General features: G+C 40.5%; 1 protein-coding gene across 7 annotated transcripts in view; it reads left to right on the top strand.

The window, feature by feature from the left end:
* The window catches only part of PDE1C (phosphodiesterase 1C), a 179,218-nt gene that overhangs the window by 35,263 nt on the left and 125,510 nt on the right, over positions 1 to 18,445 (top strand). For 4 of the 7 annotated variants that reach the window (XR_008975183.1, XM_057431598.1, XM_057431597.1 and 1 more), the window contains one exon: positions 2,569 to 2,631. The exons of the other annotated variants lie outside the window; for them this stretch is intronic. Coding sequence is in view for 3 of the 4 variants with exons in the window: in XM_057431598.1 (XP_057287581.1) it covers positions 2,569 to 2,631 (63 nt within the window). In the remaining variant the exon portion in view is untranslated. The remainder of the gene's footprint in view (positions 1 to 2,568; positions 2,632 to 18,445) is intronic. 7 annotated transcript variants of the gene reach the window in all.

The raw sequence follows: 18,445 nt of genomic DNA, 5'->3' as shown, positions 1-18,445 counted from the left end.
TGTTCAGCTTTGTTGTGTGGTCTGAAAAGCAGTCGAGGTTACCAAGTGGTTCACAGGAAATCAGTTTAATGACAGGTGTTTTCTCAAACATATCCATATCACACAAGCAGTACTGAGTTATGATGCCTAGTCTAGATGAGAAAAAGATGGATTTAATGTATCATACACCTTATCTTAATGTATGCATTTAAAAGTCTTTAAGAGGAATCTCCAGTGCAAGGAGAAACAGAATTCTCTTGGCTGGCTAACAGATGGAGACTCAATGTGCTCTGTCTGCTCTAGTGGTTTAAAGCTTGCTATAATATATATGTGTTTTCATTCTGTTATTTGAAAACCATTTTATCCCAAGTTATATATAGCAGTACTGTCTGTGTTCAGGCTATGTTGGACATGTATTTCCACACAGGGCTCTTCCAAGCTAGTGTGAAGAGACACTGGCACCAAATTTTCTGGGAAAGGCAAGAAACTTTCATCTCCAAGAATACCTCTTAGGCAATTCTAACAGCCACCACCCTCTCACACAATGAAAGAATGACCAAGCAAATAAGTGCATGTCGATTAAACACTATTCTGCCTAGGAGTGATTCAGTTTTAAAAGCTGATGTGTTTGAAGCAGAGCTTTTAAGAGAACTGTAGAGTGGATAACTGCTGAGGTCTAAATGCAGCTCTGTGACTGTATCTATGCATAGAGATCATGCAGCAGTTTCCTTGCACTGAGAAAGCTTCCAGAAGATCATCTTATAGAATCTTAGATTCACAGAATGGTTTGGGTTAGAAGGGACCTTAAAGCTCATCTAGTTCCAAGCCCTCTTCTCAGAAAGGTTCTCCTTACACGTTTACAGTCATCAGTGAAACTAATGGTTATGGCTGAAGATACTCTAAAGCTGTTTGTTTTGCTTCTTGCCCTTGGAATAATTTACCTGTCTTCCTTCACACTGGCTGTTTCTGAGCTATGTTAAAGCATGCTTTGTAGGCAGCACGCAGCCTGTTCTGTGGTGTGTGGATGCGGCTCTGTGACTACTCAAACCCTCTAACTAATTAAAAGTATCGTTGGTGAGAACTGGAAGAAACCTGTGCAAAGACTGTGTCTTTCCCTTCCCTGTGAACTACTTACTCTTGCATGGGACTGCAGCACCTCATTCTGTCACTTACCAAGAACAGTGGTGACGTATTATTTTCGCAGTACGGTGAGATAAAATAATCTCATTGTGGTAAGTTAGCTTGAATTGTCACTTCACGTTGCCATTCCTGAGATGTTTGTTTAATGTCTGTTTACTGCCTGGGTCTTATCAACACTTCCCAAGCTGTGCTGTTTGGAAACCTTAGGCTTGAAACTTTGCCAGTACTGCTGAATAGTTCAGTAATGCTTTTTTATTACCTGCCTTTTGACTTCACATATGCCACAGGCCACGTGGAGAGTCTTATTCAGTGGTATGATGCCAGTATCCTATCCAAAGGATGCAGCTGTAATAAAAGGAGAAAACAACCTAGAAAACTGGGTAGATTATCAAATAGAGAAACTATATAGGTCTTCAGAGGATCAAACAGCTCATCAACTTAAACATACAGTGTCCTGAATGGAAATAATGTACTCATTTCAAAGTTGCACAGGTTCTGTTTTTCCAATAGAAACATCATAGTACCGTGTGAATCATCACAGAGAATAATAAGCTACAGACCTTTCAGAAGGGAAGTTATGTCTGCCCTGTCTGGAAAAATACATTTGCAAGGAAGTATTGAGGTTTAGGTAGCATGACCTTGCCTAGAAGTAGTATTTCCCCTTTGCTTTGTTTGAGATGTTTAACATTCCTGTCCTCTGATTTGTTAGTTTGGGGATAATCTGCAGCAGGTTTGCAGCTCTCTGGGGAGCTTTTCAAATGACCTGAGGTTCATTTTTAGTTCGGAGTATCTCTAAACCTCAACTAAACAGTTTATTGAATTCGATAGGTCACTTTCTACCACTGATTTGTATTTATTTTTAATAATTAATTTAATTAATCTTTTCTCATCTCATGTGCAAAACCAGTTTTAAGTGCCCTGTATCTGCTGCTGATCTCAGGAGATCTCGTAAAACCTGGTCTGCCGGATGTTTTCCTCTCACTTGCTTGTTATGTTATAAACTAATGTTATGCAGCAGAAACAAATTAGAAGGGAGATATTTTGTTGTTTGGCACTCCTCAGGTTATGAAACAATGCTTACTTCACTTAAAATCCTGAGTCTATTCCAGGCAAGAATATAACTTGCAAAGATATTATTTATGGAAACGAATACTGAACTTCCTTCATATCCTAAAGAAAGATTTTTAAAAGGTTAAAGGTCATCAGTCAAACCCTCACTGAACTTCACAAGGGGCTTAAAAGACTTTGTTCTTTTTTGTCCCTGTACAAATGCTCAAGGGCATCTAACAGCTTTCAATTGGTTAAGAGTTCCATCTTGTATCTTGGAAAACACAGCGTATGCTCTTCTAGCCTTTATAAAAGCATCATCCAGAGTTCAGGCTCTTTTCTGTCCCTACGGACAGGGACCATGATGAATGCTGGCGAGCTGACGGACTTTCTTTGTTTCAGGAGCTTGGTCTGGGAAACAGTGGTCACATTTGAGCGTCTCCACAGTCTGATCATTCACATACGGTCAGTCACTGTGTGCACGTGTGAGTGTGCGAAGGTTTTTGCTGAAGTTTGTCACAAGATCCTGTTTATGTGCCTTTACAGAGAAGAAAATAAATAAATACAGTGAAACTCTCGATCTTCAGAAAATACTCCACTTATTTCAGTTTGAGCTGGTTGCTAAATGCCTAATTCACATTAACCATGCGTAACCAACTCTCTTAGTTTAGGCTTTTGGAGACTGGAGGTCTTTTCTCATGTCTTTCTCTCTGTCCAGCCCCCACCCAGGCTATAGCCCCACAGGCTGTAGTTTGGACTGGGTGGAACAGCTGTAAGGTTGTGAGCTCCCGTGCTGTGTATGTGACAACTCAAATGGCAAGATTCTCAATCAGAAAAATTGCAATATAAACCTCCAGATAAAAGGATATTTTACATCAAAACAGAAATGAAGGCTGGGTGTTGAGGTGTGGGGATGGGGCTGAGCTGGGAGACTACCACGAAAGCCTGCCTGTCTTAAAAATACTGCCTTTGGTTTTTCTCACAGTCTCAACTTTTTTTGTGCAAAGCCTGTCTCACACTTTAAATGTCATCTTCTCTGTTTTCAGTCAACTTGGTATATGCACTGAGTTAATTATCTTGCAGAGATAATTGCTGAAAGGTAGAGTAGCTTTCAGGACAGTTATACGCAACTAATGCAAGTGCTGGAGATTAAACTGTGGCATGAGTCCTGGGTTAGATAAGCGATACAAACAGTCCCCAGCTCTGAAGAGAATTAACAGGCTAACCAAGAGAGGTCTAAACCAGCAAGTCACACTGGGAAACCCTGAGGAGTAAGTGAGAGGAATTGGAAGAGTTATTGCTTGCCATGCAGTCGCTGTATGTTCAGTTACAGCCTGTTTAGTGTTATTAGGGACAATTGTTTTCACTATAGTGTTTGACTTTAAGTGCTTAGTTGTAAAAGGTCTTGTTAAGGGTGGAATTCATCTTACTTACTTGTATTTGTCTGCCAAGGCGAGATTTAGTGGTAGGTGACTCTTCTATGAGCAACCGTAGAGTGAGCTTAAGGAAAAGACCTTGGAGAAGGGAGTAAATATCTATTTAGATGGCCAGTGTTAGGTGCTGTGATTCCAGCCCTGCTTTGCGCTGCTCAGTTCTACAGACGCATCTGTGTAAATACATATAAATAAAATAACGCAGCCTGTGGGATCAGGGCTGTGAATCTGAGCTTTCTATCTCATCAGGCATGTTGTACATTTACTAGGGAACTTTTTTTTTGTGGAATAACTTAAAGTGTAGGAGTGTCATCCTAGTTTAGTTAATGGTGGATTATCTGGAGTTTACTTTGGTGCATACTTATCTTTAAATATAAGCCTCTTTAACACTTCTGTCTCATGTAAATGCATGAAATTTTTACTAAAATGGATCAAAATGTCCATAATTGCATGCACATGGATAAATTTATCTATCTCTGACTACCACCTTTTCCTTGCAGATAGATTTGTGATTGCTACTGAATAAAAGGATGTTTTCCCCCCAGATTCCCTCAGGTTGGAAGGGATCTCAGGAGGTCCCTACTTCAGTCTCCCGTTAAAGGCAGGCTCAGCAATGAGCTCAGACCAGGTTGCTTTGGGATATATCCACATGGGACTGGAAGATTTCCAAGGATCCTGCACAAACCCGTAGACTTTTCCCTACTACTCCTGAATTCTTGCACATGTTGTTAATAATACCTTTGCCTGCGGCATGCCTGAATGCATGTTTATGTTTTTGCACTCACCACCATTCAGAACAACCTCACAGCTAGCGGAAACAACACACAGTGTTGTTTTCACAATTTTCCTCCCACTTTGGCTACAGCCTGTTTCTAGTGTATTGCTTCTGACTAGACTGATGGCGTACTTCAAAATTTCCCTTAAATGACACAGAGCTGTTTTCCAGCAGCATATTGGTTAAAATGGAACTTGTTTTAGGGGTAAACAATTAAATAAGCCTGGTTTGGGGCAGGCCTGTGAAGGGGACAGGGGAAAGGTAAGTTGGAGGATACTGCCTGAGTGGTTAAGTTACTCAGCTGATATACAGAACATTGTCACACATCTGCCCTAGGTTGCCATTTTGCTTTCACAAGGCCTTGGAGAAAGAGTTCATTCCTTGTTGGCGTTAGAAGTAAGCTTCTGAAACCTTGATTTTCTTTTTTGTTTCTCTTTCATGAGTCAGTATCCTTGTTTTCCAAACAGCTCAGTGCGTGATAAACTACTGAGCTTTTATAGTTCTGGTACAGAATGGTTGTATCAGTCTGAGATATAGACTGAATGCTCTTCAGATGTGCACAGTGTAAAGAATGCAGTGGGAGTAGCTGGCATCTAATGGAGGCAATAAGGATCAAAACTACCTGGCTGTCTGCTTACACTGGCAGAAATAATGGAGTTGCTTTTGCAAGGACTTTTTCAAATCACTAGCTAGCAAATTTTTAGTGATGGCTCTAGGCTTTCCCATCTGGTATCCAAGTTGGGATATTGTGGGGGAGCCTGGCCAGTCTTTTGCCACAGACTGGTACTAATAAGTGAGGTGGAATAGCCTTTTTGGATTAGTATCAGAGCTGTATATATCTTGCAAGAGTATATATCTTAGGTTAAGGGTCTCTTAATTGGTGCCTTGTCTTTTATCCATTTTTGCATGGAGATGCTGACTCTGGACAGACTTGCTGGAAGAACAAGCTCTGTTTAGTGTGCAGAGGTAGTCAGAAAGCAAATGGGTGATAGGACATAATATTCAAAAGATTGAAGAGCGCTTCTGGGAAATGATGGGCCTCCTGCCCTGTGAATTTTGCATTTCATGGTAAGTCTCTGTGATATGGAAAGTAAAGCAGAGAGGATTCCTAACCCTGATGGCAACAATGATGAGGCTTCTGTGTTAGGGAAGACTAGAAAGATGAAGAAATTTTTTTTTAAAGACGAGATAAATCAGAGTGGATATGTTGGTGTTTTAGAAACAACCCCTGACATAGAGCAGGCGTTACCTCTTTCTTGCAGTACAACAACCAGAGGGAAGAAAAGTAAAGGAGAGGCAATTTTTTCAATTTGATAAATACAACTGTGCTCTATCAAGCTGCATATTTGTAAGGCAACAAGTTCATTAGAATTCACAGTGGTGCTTGCTGCTTCTACAAAGAATGAGAACATTTGCAGCTAATTTATATATAAGAAGTCTTTTCAGAAGACCATGAAGTCTGCCCGTTATCTGACTTTCGGGCTCTGCACTTTGCTTTATGAGCAGTTTGTGCCACAGTTTGTATACAGGGCAAGACATGCTGAGTGAGAGTAATAGCCAAGTAGTTCAGCAGTTGAACGTTCTTCTTAAATCTGTCTCTGAAGCCGCTATAAGAAACCTGGGCTAGTAGAGAAGTGAAAGAACAGCAGGATTATATTGTACCAGTGTTAATTCTAGATCAAGATTTCCAGAACAGCAGCATGCAAATGCAACCCTAGGGATTGTTAGAACCTCTTAAGATGATGATGGAGACTCCGAATATTCTGCACATTATTTTTTTTTTTCAGAGTATATATTTTTTTAATACCTCTGTGAGAGTAAAAGACAATTTTAGTATTTTTTTCCTTTTCAATATACAGAATGAGTACAGAAAATGAGCTCCTCTTCAATAACTGTGTAATCGTTCATTGTCATTCAGATATGAATTTGATTCAGCTCAGTGATTTTTAAAGAACACGTGCACGAGTTCCAAAGTGAAATGTATTTCTGTAGACTGATCTCAAAAATACTCACTTTAATTGGAGTAAGGGGGAAGAAGGGATGAGAAAAGAGGCTGGCAGCTTGTTGAAAATTGCAAGTGATCCTACACTATTTTGATTTAACTTTAGTGCCTGAAAACTTTTTTTATTAAAACTTTTTAGACAGAAATGAGCACTCTCAAGGACTTGAATGCCTTGTGTGGCTCATTAGCTTGTATTGGATGGCAGAAGGATGAACTGAAAAGAGAGCAAACAAAGACCAAGGGAAGCAGAGGTTTTAGGCAAGAAGAAAAGGAAAGGTGCATGTGTTTGAATGCTTACCTCATTTTTCTGATGGGCAGTAGATTTCTGGATGTTTCAGGTCAGAGAATCATAGAATAGTTAGGGGTGGAAAGGGCCGTAAGATCATCAAATTCCAACCCCCTGCCATGGGCAGGGACACCTCACACTAAACCATGTCACCCAAGGCTCTGTCCAACCTGGTTTGAACACTGCCAGGGATGGAGCATTCACAACTTCCTTTGGCAACCCATTCCAGTTCCTCACCATCGTCGCAGTAAAGAACTTCTTCCTTATATCTAACCTAAACCCTAAACCTAAACCCCTGTTTAAGTTTGAACCCATTACCCCTTGTCCTGTCACTACAGTCCCTAATGAATTCTTCAGTTTGGGGTTGGTTGGACTGTATTGCAAAATGCTCTGAAATGTCAAAGTTAGTCACTCTTTCCAGAAAAATGGCAGCGGAAATCCCTTGGCATGTTTCTAATACACTTTGGTTTTGAGTCAGACTTGAGTTTCTCTTGTTCAGATTCTCTGGCACCTTGTGTAGTCCTTATGCTACAAAGGGGGCTTCATGCAAAGTGGGGTATTATGCATTCACAGCAGAATGGCAGAACCTGGACCCTGCCTCCTAGTAAAACATGCATTGACTTCAATTTAGGTTTTTGATGTGTGATTTTGTAATGGGCTCATTGCCTCCAATACGAATTATGTCATGACACAGAATTGGTGAAGAGAAGGGGAATTGTTGTTCAGCCTATTTTGGGTATAAACTGTCATTAGATGCTTGTAATCAGATTGCACTGGCTTTGAAAGGAGGCTTACGAAGAGGAATTTTGCACAGTGAATGGATGATGGTTATGCAGATGGTCTATTAATTTCCTGCTTTGGGATGTAGCAAATGAAATACTAATGTGACAAGCAGTCCCAGTGTGTTGCAGAGAGGGACTGTTAAACTAGAAGTCAAGTCTTTAAGTGATATTTTATTGTACTGATCTAGACAGAATGCCATATATAATTGCAGTATTAATGGCCCATGCAGAAACAGGCAGAGTCTGGAGGGAGGATTAGTATATTTTATTGGACCAAAATTTGGTAGAAAATTAAGAAGCTTTTAGACAAAAAAGCCTACACTGCCTCTGCCTCCATCTATCACAGCAGCAAAATCCATAATCCAGAGTAATAAGGTAATAGAGAGGTAGTTCACTTCTTTTTGGCATAGAAATAGTTACTGGGCAGAGCAGCAGAGGTCGGAGCCAATGATTAATCTCTCCAGCTTGTGTTATTAACATTGCAAATGTCACTTCTTATTCGCATCACCCACTTGAGTCTGTCATGTCCTTTTGTGCCGACGGTTCTGAGATCAAGTTTGACACACAGTGTGTGATAACAGATGGGCAGCTGAAGGAACGGGCTGGGAAAATATTTCAGCCTTCTCTGGGGGACACGGGTTCTTTATCTCCAAACATTGTTTGCTTTCTCCTTGGTTGCCCACGTGTTGTAGAGAACTCATCTAAACTCAGTCTAGGGAGAGCCTGTGTGCACATTGGAGAGGATTGGGTTCAGGGCTGGAGTTTTCAGATTGTAACTTTATGAAAAGCTCATCTGTCACCTATGAACTGAACCCCTTCTGCTGTGCTCATCACCTCTTGAAAACTGGAGATGAGTTGTTGATAAGAAAGCTCAATGTTTGCTTGTTGGGAATAAGCCATGTACAGACCTGTACATGAAACTTCCATGCACTTTGTGGGGAGAAAATACAAGTGTGTTGGGAAGTGAAAGGAGAAGAAAATAAATATGTTTTCCTTTCTTATGTCAGTTTTACCAAACATGCATGTGACTCATTTTAGGGTTGACTGAAGCCTCCATGCTCAACACTCAGTTTGTGCTCTGTGGTACTAGAGGCTGTTTAAAAATATTTTAAAGCTGGTCCAGCTTGCCCAGAAATGCCACTGCTGGACATGACAAATGAGAGAGTGGCTGAGGAAAAGAGGTAATAGAAATGGCTGTGTGGGTGTGGTCTTCAGGCCACTCATTTAGCCTGCTATATATTCAGATATTGCTCTTTCATGTTAATGCTCAGTGAGGTGAGATCTGGAGACATACCTCCTTCCTCCATCTTGACTGGAGATATATTGATCTGTGTGTGCTTAAAAAGTGTTTTATGGCATAGATATCCATAAGGGAAGTTTCATATCTGCAGACATCTGCCATTGACTACCTTTGAAGAGAGATTTGGGGTAGATTTAGACATTGACCTATATTAGGATGGCAGTTCTTATTTTCCTTTGTGGCAACTGGAGAGAGGAATTCTGGTGCAATACAGAAGCAAACTGAGTAAGGACCTTAAATACCAACAAGAAATTGTAGTTTATAATGAATTATAATGGGAAAGTTTAAGTCTTCTTATGTGGCAAAATAGTTCTTATGCTTAGGACCAATTAGGAGATGAGAAGGTAATGCTTAGAATAGATACTTGTATCAAAAAGCCCAGCATGACTTTAGTAATTAGAATCCCTGTGAATTAATATCACATGGATCCGCACAACATAGTATTTTTTCATATATGTAGAAAACCTCTCAGTGCTGCTATCTTGCATTTGACTTTCCCTCTTTTTAGATGCTTGCCTAAGGCAAGTGGCCAAGCAAGCACTTGACTTGGAAACAGCAATTTACATTGAAAATAGGTCTTATGAACTGCAAAAGTTCACTTCTTTAAGAGAAAATTGGTTTACTGCCCACGGATAATTTGATTTAAGACAAAGTAATAAAAAGGTAAAGTTAGCATTTAAAAACTGTTCTATTCCCATGGATGTAACAATTTTCTCTAGCAGTTAGCTGTTTTGTTAAGTGTTTAAGCTATTGCTTATGGGCAGTCTAAAGAAGCGTAAGGACAGATCAAAGCTCATGATGATATCCTATCCATAGCCCTATTATCTCATGTGAAGTTTGCACATATTCAGAATTTCCACCAATATACTTTGTTGCCTTCGTTATTTTAAAGGTGGTTTACTGGCCTACTAATTCTGTTGACGTTTCAGTCTTCTACATTTAATATCCTACCTTTCTTATTAATTCAGCAAGCTGAATTGTATGATTTAAGCTATTTTTAAATAGAAAACCAGATTTGGGCCTAAATAAATTTTCACAATAATGCCAGTGTTTTGAGTTGATCGCTGAGATTTCCAGATTGGGATCATTTTTCGGTATCACTAAAGCTGCTCTTTGCTGTTTTTAATTTGCCAGTGCCTGGAGGTCACAATTAAACTCAGGGATGCAGAGTGCCAAAACTGTGACCGTGTGTACGAATGTGTACTGTTTGTTTCCCAATAAGTTTACAATGCAGTCTCATTGTACAATACCAGCTTCCCAGCTTTTCTCTTCTTTGCTTGTACAGCGGTATTAAAAAGTCAATTTAAAAGCCTATGTGCCATAAATGTTCAAAATACTTGTCCTAGACAGTACTTAACCCCCCCCAACCCAATAAACACTTTTAAAAAAGCTTTATGTAGAATACAACACTTAATTTCTGTGAGTTCCCTTTACTACTCCTTTACCTTACTCTTACTTCCTATTTGAAGATAGAGACTTCTGCAAGTGTTATCTGACAAGCAATCCAGCTGTAATAAAATTGCAGTGCCATCAAGTCATTGCATTATCAAAAGGCCAATTGCTTAATGTACTTGAATTGGAACTTGCAGCGTTGCAAGGAAGCAACTAACTCTGTGATGAATGGCACTTAGAGTTAAAATTGAACAGACTGCTCTGAAAAGGTATATTGGCATTTGTTTTCTGCTTTGACTGCAGAATTCTTTAATGAAAAAAGGAAAGATTGAGAGGCTAATAAAAATTGGTTTTGCTTTGCAAAATATTGTCTTACCCTTGCTGTAATTCTGTGCCAAGATCAGATTCACGGACAAAAAGCTCACAGGCTCCTCAAAGCTTATTGTAAAAATACCAAGCTTTGAGATTAGGAAATGAGACTGGTGTCAAAAGATGCTAAATAAGCATCTTCTTGTTTTATATTATTACAACATACCTTCTGGTATCTATCCAGTCCCTTTAGGCACCATGCACAGAGAAGGTATAGTTGCAAGATATAGTGGAAAAATAAATATAGTGTATTGCCAGGGTTTTCTTCTCAGATAAATAAAATATGTCATCTTTTGGGTAGCAGGGTGCTCAGGTGAATAAGGTATAGAGCTAAGAGCCACAACATCTGGGTTTCACTGCTTTGTCCTCAAATCTGTTCTTGGTTCATGGCAAGACCCTAAAGATCAATATTAATGCAACTCCAGTATTTGTCACCTAAATATTTGTACGTATAAGTGAACTTCCTTTAATTATCTGTTTTTATTGATTTGAACAGTAGAGCACAACACTGGTGGTGTGAGTGCTGTGTTTTAAGGCCCTCCAGTTGAAAAACATTGATGGTAGCACGTGAAGAAAACCATAAACCCCACCTGAATAGGCCCCAGAATCCTCTTCATGGGACACTGATGGTGGAGTGTCATTGTGAAGTCAGGAAGGCTGCTCTGTGGGAAAGCCCCATGACTTCATCCCAGTCATGTGAGTTAGTAAGAGACTCAAGAATGCACAAGTCCTGATCACTGGTCTGGTTATTAAGCACATGCTGTCAGTCCAACTTTGTGGAGTTTATAGGAACCACCATAAAACCAGAGCACTACTTATTTATATGAGCTGACAGGCTTATACTGCCCACTCTGTGTGAATTCACATTGGTGTTTCTGAAATTTGCCTACAGAAAATCACAGGGCTTGCTAGTAGTAAAACTAACAAAGTTTCCACTCACAGAAAACTGTGGAATCATTTTTTCTACCTTTAATAAAATGAAAATGCCTTACTTAAAACCAAACTAAACCTTATCCATCTGCATTCTTATTGATAAATTATTTATTATTGCTTGTTGTGTAACAAGAAGAAATAAAATCAGTAGTATTATTAATCCTTTCAGGTCTGTAATACTGAGTTTAAGACCAAAGTGCCTTATCCATTCACTGAAACTGATTTCTGCTTTTTGTATTGAAGCTATATATACTGCAAGTGTAGCTAAAGGTTTGATACCGCGTCTGTCAGGATTTTCTTATGGTCCCCCATTGTAACATGTCCAAATGTACAATCATTGTTGAATTTCTGAAATTTAGTTTTCCATTGAAAACAAACAAAATAAAAGCCCAAAACAAAATTTATAAAGGGAGTAATCTTGCCTTTTAATGTCCATCTTCATTCTGTAAGAGTAGAATTTTGTGTTTTGTTTTGATGTTTTTCTTGATACTTTTGTATTCAGACAGGCACATTCTCGACAGTACTGAATATAAAGGAGACCACATTGACCCTCAGGAGCTTGAGAATGCTTTCTGCCTCCTAACTTTGGGTGTGTATGTCAGCCGAGTCCTGTTTTGTGTAAAGATAAGACTCGCATGCCATCCTTCCCCTCGTGCCTGGGCTTCCATGCAAAGGGCACTCTGGTGTAGGCCAGAAGGGATCTCCTAGCAGCTATGCTGTGCGTCAGTCTGGCAGTATGTGAGAACTCATAACTCTGCTAGTGTGAGTTTCTCCTGGTGATTAGACCTGCATAGTCTGGTATTTCTCTACAATCCTGCTCTTGGCTGTGGCCTGTTGCATTCATGAGCAAAACCAAGACCAGCAAAAAGGTACCGAAACAGGTCAGTAGTAGCATCGCCATTCATTTCACTCTTCCAGTATGAGCTGTCCCATGTGTCACAAGAAGAACAGCATGTCTCTAGAGATAGGAACATTGCTGTACCTTTTCAGTCATCTAAGTAAATACAACAGTAAGTTGTATTTATGGATAATGTTTGGTATGCTTACATGTATATGCAGACAAATTGCTCCTTTCTGATGCTGGAGAAGTAACTGCTGTAAGATTTGTAGTGAGTAGATGTGATGAATAGCTTGTTCACTGCAGCTCAAAGCCCTTATTAATAACTGCTGATGAGCAGTTTAACATGTGTTTAGAGTCCCTGGTTACTTGAAATCGATCTTGAAGTAGATATAGATCACCTATGACAGGGTGTGCAGAGCAATCCTTTAAGGATGCAGAGTGAGCTTGGTGACTGCTTGTTTCACTGCAGCATTATAGGAGCAAAGGGTCCAGGTATAAAAACTACACTTCTGTTTTGGTTTTGGGACAGCTGGCTGACAAATTCAAATTGCCACCTCTATTAATGAATGCCTTCTCTCCCCCATGCCCTGGCCATCAGGCTTGGAGGTGAAGAGAAAGGAAAGGATATATTAGGAACAGCCACAAATGATCCTCATGGCTTATTCAAGAGCTCTGTCCTGAAGGAGTGACACAGTAACTTTGGCTATGACCTTCCTCCTCGCTGCTGGCTCTTACACAGAGCACTTCTAGAATTAATCTGGTGCTCTGACTCAGCGGTGCTGACGTATTAGACCTGCTTTAATCAGTGGAGGAAATTTGCACTCACTTACAAGCTGGTCTGTAGGCTTTTCCGTTTCTTAATAATGCATTCTGAAATGTGTCTTCTTAGCTCCTTCCTAGTAGAAGAAGAGTAGAAGAAGAGAGTAGAAAAAGAAGGGGGTTTTCCCTGCTAGGACCCACTCAGCAGTGTGGAGACCGTAGAGCTTAATACTGGTAGTTATACCCCATGCCAGTGGTGTCATTTGTATCAGGGAAACTACTCTGCCTTTAGTAGTTACACTGCATTTAACCTGCCTAAGTACTGGCAGGACTGTGGCAGGTGAGTGCAGAAGTACAACTGGGTTCTCCATTTCAGTCCTCAAGGTTTACTGTGCAGTTCACTCACATAACAACAACATGCAGAAATGCTCATGTAAATGTATCCATGGCACATTTACACATCAGCTGCATCTCAATTACAGACTGGTTCTGAGTTAAACAGGCCATCATCTTTCTTAGTTTCATTTGGTGGATGCATTTTGCCTGGGCAACACCAAGGAAAAAGTGGAATACCACAGTTCCGTCTTCAGGTGTTTAGTCCTGAGACACAGTATACGGCTTCTCAGCCTCCAGCACAGATGCTGTCTTGAAGAAGAAGAAGCAGGAGTGAAAAAATGAATGGTTATTTTCTAGGGCTTATGAAGGGCTGTTAGGAAACTATCAAACAACCTCCTCCATGAGAACTGAGCCAGATTTAAGTTGGCAGAAACCAAATGACAATCCATAATTTACTCCACTCCCTCACCCATCCGTTCCTCCACACTTAGAAAAACCTTAATCAAAATATTTGAAGGTAGTTGACAGAGCTGGAAGTGAGTAGCTTCAGTTAAACAAGAAGAAATTGGTGCGATGTTCCAGATCCTTGCTTCTATAAATGGACAAAATATCTGAGTAAACTCCACTGGAATTTAGCTCTTTTACATTGGCAGAGAGTTTAGTCTCAGATAAGTCTTCCAATACCTAAAGGGGCTACAAGAAACCTGGAGAGCGACTTTTTACAAGGGACGAGACAAGAAGAATGGAATGGTTTTAACCTGCCAGAGGGGAGATTGAGATGAGCTCTTAGGCAGAAGTTCTTCCCTGTGAGGGTGCTGAGGCCCTAGCACAGGGTGCCCAGAGAAGCTGTGGCTGCCCCATCCCTGGCAGTGTTCAAGGCCAGGTTGGATGGGGCTTGGAGTCAACCTGGTCTAGTGGAAGGTTTCCCTGCCCATGGCAGAGGACTAGAACTGGATGAGCTTTAAGGTCCCTTCCAACACAAACCATTCTGTGATTCCATTTTTCCACTGTACTAATATGCACTAGACACTGCCTTATGTCTATTCCAGCTTTTTGATGGAAACAGGTTTTAAAGTTTGGGTTTTGAGAGTGCAAAGCACTGCAGATCAAACTGTACCTGAGTCTCTACCAGAGAAGTTCACATTTGATGGCTGAGCTGCAATGTTCTGGTAAGACACAAGACACATCCTTGGAGCCACATCTCTAACTTGTGAACCCAGCCAGGACCCAGGCCTGATCACCGGCTTCTGTTCACCCACTAAATATCAATATGACTCACATCTCCCAGTTTCAATCAAGTACATTGAAAAAATGGCTATTATTCTAGTTGAATTTTATCTGATTTACACAGGCTGTGGTTGTAAACTTTTAAATTCATAGCTGGTTTTGTAACTGCTTGACTTTCAAACAGCTTATGCCATTTATTTCTTATTTTACTTTTATGGTTTTATTCTAGTTATCCATTTCAGATGGCAAATGTTGAGTCATGGTTTTATGATTTATTTCATAGATATAAAAACTACACTAATGCAATAATCATCAGATATAACAGATATTTATCAGTTATATCACTATACCTTTTCAGTTAAGGTAAAAGTCAAGCATCTTTGCTGACACAAGTATTGCCTTTAAATTTCCTCCTCAAAACATGAAATCATTAAAATTAGGTGCAGAAAATAAAGTCCTAATAGAATATCTACCAAATAAAGAAGAATTAAAAAAACAGTTCCTTTTTTCTTAAAAATGTGCAGCAAAAACCCCTCAAGTTTCTCTTGGATGTTCTATCTACTGCTTCTGCTGGGAAAATATCTTCAGTAATGGATGTCAAAATAGAGACGCAACCTGTGTGACTGGGTATGCTCTGGAGGCACAATAATGGTACGTTACTGGGATGACAGATGCAGGAGTATTTTTTACCATCCTTTATAATGTGATGTGTGCATTTTTAATGGACACATATGGTTTATTTTCATCCTCACTTTCTATCCAAGCACATCAAACATTTGGTCTGAAAATTTCCCATATTTATGACACGTTTTTCCTCAGGCAGCAGGTAATATCTAGTGAATGACAAATGACCACATCATAGACAAAGCAGGCAGGCAGCTTTTTCTCATATGAAGCTGTTCTTTTTATATTCCCTCTTATCTTTCCACTGACAAAACACAACTATGCATGTGCAGGACTAATGCAGGCTCAATCTAGCAGAGTTGCAGTGCGAGGAGCATGGCTCTCTGTGGATATATAGCTCCTGGACAGAACGATTTTCTCTCTCGAGGGATTCTTTATCACAGTGAAGCAATGAAGCTTTTTCAGCTTGTCATTAGGAGGGAAATGAGGATCCCTCTGGCCAAAAATGGTCAATGTGCAGTGGATGTCATTTGTCTGGTCCCAAATACTGTAGCAGTGAATAGTTTTATCTTGTATAAAATCCATCTCATCAAAAGAGATGACTTGAAACTATGGTTCATAGTCATCTGATTCCTGCTCCTGAATGCAGCTGCAGAAAGCCCTGTACTGAGCATAGGGAGTCCTTTCAACTGGTAAGAGCAAGGGGAAGCCAGCTGGGGAGGTGTGGGTGTCCTCAGAGAGACCTAGAGCTCCTCCTGCCTCTGGTGGGTGAGGGAGGACCTATATATAAAAGAAAGCTTTAACTGCAGAATCTTGTCAGCAAATTCTAAAAAATGTATTTCTACTTCACGTAGAGATTTAAAGCAAGGATGGAAAAGGTCTGGAGGAAAGCAAATGTGTTGGGTTTGGCTCTCAAGGGCTTTAGGAAGATATCTGGCAGTGTAAGGAAAATAAAAGTGGCATCCTGAAGATCAGAAATCCGGCCAGGAGACCCCAGGCCTCTCTTAAATTCCATGCCAGCACCCCATGCATCAACTGGGCACATGCCAATAGGTGTATGGTATAAAGTATAAATAGACATATGGCACCACAGAGCTGGAACCGAGCCGGAGTGTCATGCAGAGCAGGCGTCACGGGGAAGGTTCGGACTGCAGCCCAGCATTTCCTCCTTGATATTGGCCTTTTGTGCCCAGAATCCTTCCTCCTGTCACGCCTGACAGCAGCACTTCCTTCTGACAGATGGGCATAAGCATGTGCAGCCTGGAAACCTACCTGAGCATCACTCATGTTTAGTCAAGAGTACCCCCACTGACCTGGAGCAATGGGGGAAGTTGCTGTCATGAAGGTCTTTTTTTAGCTAAAAGGTTGTCATCGCCGTGTTGTCTTCACCCCCCTGGTCTATAGGATTGCATAAAGCACTTGAGGTGGTTGGCTGTCATTTGGGTAGCTGAAGAATAGAAGTTGTTGCAGCTGGGGAAATAACAACTAGTCTAGGTCATGCTTTGCCTACAAAGGTTGGACCAGATGATCCTTGAAGCCCCTTCCAACCTAGTATTCTATGATTACAACCTGACGTAGCGCTGCAAATGTGCTAGGTGCTTTCCAGGGCAGACCCTGCTCCAGAGACCCAAGGGAAAGGGGAAAAAGGACCTCCTGGGGCCATAGTGGTGGCAGGCTCATGTCACCTTAGGTACCAAATTTTCCTTCCATAATTTAATCCTTTCTCAGTTTTGCTTTCAGACAAGAATGCATACTCATTATTCATGCAATGAATTAACAATACTGATAAGCAGAGGGATTAATAGATAGTGCTTTCTGGAGTTGTCAAAATAATGCTCCCTGAGAAAAAGACAGTAATTTTGAAGATGGGCTTAGTCCTTCTGCATTCTGAATCATCATGCAAAGCAATATATGCTGTTGTTCTAAACTTGCTTGTCTGTGTTTTGGGAAAATGTAGGATACTGAAGAGCCTCTGAATAAGCTTAGTATGTATTTTGCATTACTCATTCAAATGACATGTCTCTATTGTAGAAGGAGTGAATCCATGTTGTCTCCTCTTTTCTCTTTCTTTTCTCTTAACTCCTGAAACATATGTAGCAAAAGAAAAATGAATGTTTGTAAATGGTACAGTAGAGTATATCCTGCAGGCATTTGTTTATATAATGCTTTGTCAACACATGCTTCCATGCTGCATTGAGGCTAGATGATATACCAGTCTCTTAGCATATTTCACTGCAACCAATGTTTCCCAAACTTATTTCTTCTTATTTTCTGAGCAACAAGTATGTGCTGGGAGGATTCAGAGTAGCAGGTAACTACAAGAGATCAACAATGCATTTGCTGAGTTACATTTACTATGTTTCTTGAACCCTCCTTTTTACCAATGAACCAGCATTCTGATTACAGATCTGTTTCTCCACCTTTACAGGCTGTGCTGCTGTTGCTCACCTCTTCTTAACTGTCTGTACCAAATAGTTCAGTCTAACAAAGGCTGAAAAATATTGAAGTGTTCCTACTGAATAAATGGTGTGCAGCTGCAGACATTTCATGCCCAGAAGAGTCCTAAGGCTTCCTATTTAGACAAATGGTATTCGAAAAGCAATCACTGCTACTCTGCCAACACCGAGTTCTAGAGGTAACAAACAGCACTTCAATGCTGCTGGGATCAGCCTTCATGGTGCCATATGCCAGCCAATTATCTTGGTGTCATTAGGCACAGAACTAGTGTTTCCCACATGCCCAGATCATGCAATTAGTGTACTTGTGAGAGATGGGGTTGCAACGTAGCAAGGAAGAGTCAGAGGATAGAGCTAGTTTGTCCTCCAGCTTTCAGTTTGCCAAAAAAAAAAGCAGTTATGCTGGTGGTGGGTACCAGAAGTGGAAGCTCCTTAACTCTGTGTTGGTCTATGTGTCCTAGAATCATAGAAGAATTTGGGTTGAAAGGGCCACTTGCAAGCCATGTATTCCAAGCTCCTGCTTGTATCTCCTGCTTCCCCAAATTCGATGACATCCACAGACTTGGAAAGGATGGTTCCATCTAATACTGCTCTTCAGTGGCATCACCACCACCACACTCTGTGTCTTTTGTCTAGTCATGTCTATGCAGCACTTGGAGTGAGTTCTTGAGTGAATTTATAGCCTGTTTTAGAAGAAGTGTATCATTGCAGCTGACCTGTGACCAGTACCCACATTTAAAGGTAGTTCAGGTAGGTCTGCAGCA

The sequence above is a fragment of the Pezoporus wallicus genome, unplaced genomic scaffold (assembly GCF_028554395.1).
Source record: "Pezoporus wallicus isolate ANWC-B61680 ecotype Strahan unplaced genomic scaffold, APGP_CSIRO_Pwel_v1 scaffold_11491, whole genome shotgun sequence".
Taxonomy (NCBI): domain Eukaryota; kingdom Metazoa; phylum Chordata; class Aves; order Psittaciformes; family Psittacidae; genus Pezoporus; species Pezoporus wallicus.
Note: the sequence above shows the minus strand (reverse complement) of the source record. Positions and strands in the feature narration are given on the sequence as shown.